At 38.6% G+C, this 6,249-nt stretch overlaps 1 protein-coding gene and 1 pseudogene across 1 annotated transcript in view; both read left to right on the forward strand.

The window, feature by feature from the left end:
- Positions 1 to 2,582: 2,582 nt before the first annotated feature.
- On the forward strand, positions 2,583 to 3,714 carry LOC120858028 (annotated as a pseudogene).
- Positions 3,715 to 4,009: 295 nt separating this feature from the next.
- LOC120858029 (olfactory receptor 6C3-like) overlaps positions 4,010 to 6,249 on the forward strand; it is a 2,958-nt gene continuing 718 nt past the window's right edge. The window contains exon 1 of the mRNA XM_040233924.1: positions 4,010 to 4,035. Within this exon, the coding sequence (XP_040089858.1) occupies positions 4,010 to 4,035 (26 nt within the window). The remainder of the gene's footprint in view (positions 4,036 to 6,249) is intronic.

The following is a 6,249-nucleotide window of genomic DNA, read 5'->3' on the forward strand; positions in this document are numbered from 1 at the left end:
AATACTGAAGTGGTTTGCCATTCCCTTCTCCAGTGGACCACATTGTGTCAGACCTCTCCACCATGCCCGCCCATCGTGGGTGGCCCCATGCGGCATGGCTTAGTTTTATTGAGTTAGACAAGGCTGTGGTCCTAGTGTGATTAGATTGACTAGTTTTCTGTGAGTATGGTTTCAGTGTGTCTGCCCTCTTGCAACACCTACCGTCTTACTTGGTTTTCTCTTACCTTGGACATGGGATATCTCTTCATGGCTGCTCCAGCAAAGCGCAGCCACTGCTCCTTACCTTGGATGAGGGTTATATCCTCACCGCTGCCACTGCCAACCTTGAATGTGGCTCATGAAATAAATAATTGTGATTAGTGAAAGTGATCGTTTTGTAGATGTCATCGCTGAGGTCTTTTGTGGGATGCTGCTACTGCTGCTGTGTCACTTCAGTCATGTCCACCTGTGTGCAGCCCATAGATGGCAGCCCACCAGGCTCTGCTGTCCCTGGGATTCTCCAGACAAGAGTACTGGAGTGGGTTGCCATTTCCTTCTCCATTTCTGTGGGATGAACATAACCATTCTCAAGGGAGATTGCTATAGAGGAGAGTCAGGAGGTTACTGAGAACGCCAAGGATGCCTTCCAGAAATCCCCCATCATCCACAGCATAACACTGATGTAGCCTGGACTTTGCTTTGTTCCTAGGAGATCAACACATGTCTTTCTTCATACTTCAAAACAACTAGATTTGAGTATTTGGCTTTTAGTGCAACCAGAGGGACCCCAGATCCTAGTCCCAGAGACACCAGAATCTATACTTGTAAAACTAAATGTTGCCATATCCCTTGCAGTTCTTTCTGTAAATATTTCTCCCTTAAACTTCTAGATCGATGTTACTGAAGAGTATAGTATATTTCTACAACTTCTTAAGGTTTCTGAACATTTTTATTCTCATGAATCATCATAAAACAGAGAAAAAATCAAATTTGATTAATGTGACATTTGATAGTGTCTAGCAGAGAAGCAATGATTTTGCATTCTATTATTCATAGCAGAAGTATGAATATATGAAATAAGGAGAAGGGAGTTTTCACAATTTTTAGAAAACCAAATACACAGAAAGATATATGCAGCAGAGCTGGGAATTAACTGAAGAGGTTGTGAATGCATAGGAGAGGTTTTGCTATACATATCTGGAATATCCCCTTAAATCAATCATCTCATGCACATGAAAAATGTAGAGCAGAACTAAAAGGGAATAAAACATTTTTTCATAAAGCTTAATAGCTAAGAGACAATGATATTCAAGCAGAAAATGTACTGGGCTACAATATGGGTAACAGAGCTGCTAAGATCTGAGGCAAGGACTTACTTTTCAATTTGTGCTTCAGTGCAAAATGAAAAGTATATGAATACTGTATATTGTTTTAAGCTAAACCTTAAAACCGTTTCCATATGTACATTCCTAGCAAATCATAGTAGATGCCAAATATTAATGATTTCAATGGAATTATAAGACAAATCATTGAATAAGTGAATATGTCCCCTATTAAATAAAGTAATTAGGTTATTTATTCTAAATACATATGTAAAATATATACATTGTTCTCATATTATCTTGATACTTGCATTCATAAATGCTAATAAAATAAAACTGATAAATTATTTCATCATTAAACATTTATTTTATTTGCTAAGTAGATCATTAATTTCTTATGTCATAAAAGTACTGGGTTGTTACTTTAGATTTTTATGTTTCCTTTTGATCTTGTGAAGGAAGTGAGATCATCCACTTCTGTTTTAGGTGGATGGACACGAGTCTGAGTGAACTCCAGGAGTTGGTGATGGACAGGGAGGCCTGGCATGCTGTAATTTATGGGGTTGCAAAGAGTCGGACATGACTGAGTGACTGAACTGAACTGAACTGATCTTCTAATAAATACATGACAGAAAAAAAGAAAAACATATATTTTATAGGATTATTCCATCGAAACTACAATGATTTAATTGGAAAAGGAAAAAAGCATTGATTTATTTCACCTATTGTCTCTCTATAATGCAGAGACATTACTTTGGAACAAAGGTCCATCTAGTCAAGGCTATGGTCTTGTATGCTGTGGTCTTGTATGGATGTGAGAGTTGGACTGTGAAGAAGACTGAGCACCGAAGAATTGATGCTTTTGAACTGTGGTGTTGGAGAAGACTCTTAGAGTCCCTTGGACTGCAAGGAGATCCAACCAGTCCATTCTGAAGGAGATCAACCCTGGGATTTCTTTGGAAGGAATGATGCTAAAGCTGAAACTCCAGTACTTTGGCCACCTGATGCAAAGAGTTGACTCATTGGAAAAGACTTTGATGCTGGGAGGGATTGGGGGCAGGAGGAGAAGGGGACGACAGAGGATCAGATGGCTGGATGGCATCACTGACTCGATGAGTCTGAGTGAACTCCGGGAGTTGGTGATAGAGGGGGAGGCCTGGCGTACTGCAATTCATGAGGTCGCAAAGAGTCGGACACGACTGAGCGACTGAACTGACTGAACTGAATGCAACTTATTGTATGAAGATTTCCTATCATCTGCTAGATTTAGAATCAGAGAATTAGTATGTAAAGCAGGATTCACAAATATGTCTTAAGTAATAGTGCAAATAAGATAATCAAAATAAAATACCATTGACATGAATTATAAAGTTTTAGAACTGCATTAATAATGATGATATTGGTCACAATGAATTATACCTTGCATCTATTCCCTTTAATGTACTTTCCACTTAAGTATATTTAAAAGAAGAAAAAAAAAGAGAGAGAGAGAGAGAGAAATGAACCATACAGTGATCACAGCATTTGTCCTCCTAGGCCTTTGTGATGATCATGACCTTCACATTGTGATTTTCATTTTTTTATTTATCACATATGTATTAAGTGTCACTGGAAACCTGACTACACCACCCTAACCTGGGTGGACTCCCAGACGCCCATGTATTTCTTCCTCCGAAATTTCTCTTTCTCAGAAATCTCTTTTACTGCTGTGTGCATCCCTAGATTTCTGGCGACAATTATCACCAGGGACAAGATTATTTCTTATAATTGTGCAGCCCAACTATTTTTCCCTGTTTTCATGGGGGGTGACTGAATTTTACATTCTAACTGCCATTGTCATATGTTGCCATCTGCAAGCCCTTGCATTATACAACCATCATGTGCAGGAAACTCTGCAGCCTGCTTGTGCTCTGTGCATGGCTGGGCGGGTTTCTGACCATTTTCTCACCACTTATGCATCTCCTCCAGCTGGATTAGTGTGCTTGCAATGTCATTGATCACTTTGCATGTGACTATTTCCCCCTTTTACAATTGTCTTGTTCAGATACATGGCTTCTAGATGTAATGGATTTTTACTTTGCTTTGGTTAGTTTGCTGTTCACCTTGGCATTAGTGATTTTGTCCTATACATACATTATCAGGATATTTTGAGAATTCCATCTGCCAGTCAGAGAAAAAAGATCACATGATTGTCATCTCCAGCTCTGATGGAAGCTGCATATTCATGTATGCTAATCCCTCCCCAAAGAAAACAGATCTTTGACAAAAGGAGTAGCTATTCTCAATACCTCTGTGGCCCTCCTTGCTGTACCCCTTCATCTACACACTGAGAAACCAGCAAGTGAAACAAGCCTTCAAAGACTTGGTCTATAAAGCAGTCTTTTCTGCCAATAAAATTTTTTTTTGTTGTTAAAAATAAAGGACACTTTAAAGAACAATCAGGTTAAATCCTTGAATTCCTAACCATCTATTCATTCACCTTTGTTCTTTATAGCCTGTTAACCTGCCATATGACAGTTAATATATTTCCCAATCTGTTACTTTCACTTCCAAGCTAAGTTTTTCCAGTGCATTGCTTATCAACATTTCAAAATATATAAAGTTGTTCCTACTACAGAATTTTTGTAGATTGAAATGTATTTCTTTAAGACAAAGCACATTGTGAAAAGATCATTTTAGTTCTGTTAATCAGTCCCTGAAAGGATCCTATGAAGTACCAGACTGTACTTCAAATGTAGCGTTTCAAAATGAGTGTATAATTCCCTATGTATTTTCCAGGTGAACACTGATCGTTTCCTATGGTGTAAAGAAGCTATATATTCTGTGTAATAGTACATGAAATTCAGTCCAAAGAGATAATATGTAGTCGTGCATTGTACTTTTAAAATAGAGGTTTTTATTTCATGAAATTCAATATATATATACAGAAGGTAAATATTGATCATGATATTATGTATTTTTATAGAATTTGTATGTGAATTCCATTAAAATACTTAGTAAATTATGTTTATAATCAAATAATTAAAAATAAATGTAATATAACTAACACACTGCCACTTTCCAGAATTTAATACTCATGTCTGTGACAGTTACTTTGAATTCTTTGTTAAGTGTTCATAAACCTACATTTACTTAGGGTCTATTTTTTGAGATTCATTTTATTTGCATCATTTTCTCTTCTTTATGTCCCTTGATGTTGTTATGTACACATTTGATAAAACAGCCACCTCTCCCAGTCTTTTAAAGCTGGATTTGTTCAGGGGAAACCATCACTACTCAATCCACCTAGAGACTCTGAGGGCCTCTCCAATCTTTTCTGAGGATGTCTGTCCTCAGATTTGTGTTTGGAGAGTCCTCAGCAAGCTGAGTAAAGGTGGCTTCTTGCCAGGGTCCAGCCCCAGTGGATCCAGGGTAATTCGAAGTGTGAACGGCATAGGCGAGGAGAAACATTTATTTATTAATATAGAAATATAAGATTAGATTAGGAAGAAATAGTGTAGTAGGAAATTTAGGTGGAGAAAAAGATGCTAAATAACTTGGTTTATGGGGAAAACCAATAAAACCTTGAGACAAGAGGTTTGCACCATCTACGTTAGGCTACCGGGGCCACTTGAATATCAAAGGGTGCCCCGCCTTAGGCTCCCTTTCGCGTGGGTCTTAGAAACCAGGGCAAGTAAGTAGACGTGGTAAGCCTCCCCACTCCAGATGGGAATTCAGCCGAAAAGGGGGAGAAAAGAACGACATGGGGAAGCCCAGCGTCTGTGCAAGACTCCAAAAACTTTATTTTTCAAAATCAGCTTATATACCCCAAGTTGTACATAAAGAAATAATGGAATATGCAGAGTTATGCAGGGGCAGCAGTCTTGATCCTTATTGAGACCAGGCTTTCTTTTTGCATACCCTCTCATATACAAAAGGTCTCAGGTGGTTTACATTATCTCCTGGCCAAGAGGCATGTTAACATTTTTATGGCTCTCTTCCTGGATAATTGTCTATCAACCAGAAAACTCCTTTTCCCTAGAAGTGTTTTTTCTTTACTCTGCATCACCCTCAAAGTACTAAATAAATTTACATTCCTGTAGAACAAAGGTGCAGTGGGTTATAACAAAGAAAGTACTTAACTCAAAGATCTAATGTTGCTAATACCAGGTCTACTACCTGTTTTTCTATATACCAACTATCTCTACAAATAAAAGATATGAAAATTTGGCAGCAAGTATTGGCTCAACAAATGAAACCTTTAATCAGTCCTATTCTAATGATTTTGACTCCTCGGAAGCCCCTACATTCCTAGGATGTTTTAAGCTTCCTGTGCCTCTCGCAGATGGGAGACCTCAAACAATCACATGCGCAGCTGTACGAGTCCTGCAGGCAGGCTAGAAAGCCATCAGAGGGGTTTTAAGCCGAGACATCCTTTTGCAGGAGACTGAAGTCCCGAATTAACTTTTTTCCAGAGAGTGTCAGAAGAGTGGAAAACCAGAGTACAAAGGCCGGCAGACTTTGGTTTTTTGGGGTACATGCTCAGGAAATACCAGGGGGAAGCCCTGAGATTTGACTCGCCTTGCCCATCAGATCTCTGCCACATGACCTTGTCATGGGTGGGATTCCTCACGCTGGTTCCTGGCAGGTTCATATCTATTTTGATTCTATTGTATCTACAGTGTCCTATAGTATTGAAGACAGCAGGTTCTCAATGTTTGTTGAAAATAAAAGTGATTGAGTCAAGAGATGTGGAGATCTTTTTTGTCATTTCTAAAATTAGATTAAAGAAATCTGAATTGTAAATTTTTGCAGATTTCCTAGGTTTTATGCTACAGTCCATCGGGTCGCAAAGAGTAAGACATGACTGAGCGACTACACTTCACTTCACTCCACTCCATGCTTTCATTAATTACCAGAACCCAGCCCACCAATCAAATGAAAAGAGGCCTCTGCATAGTAGATACTT

This window comes from Oryx dammah, unplaced genomic scaffold (genome assembly GCF_014754425.2).
Source record: "Oryx dammah isolate SB20612 unplaced genomic scaffold, SCBI_Odam_1.1 HiC_scaffold_29, whole genome shotgun sequence".
Classification (NCBI taxonomy): domain Eukaryota; kingdom Metazoa; phylum Chordata; class Mammalia; order Artiodactyla; family Bovidae; genus Oryx; species Oryx dammah.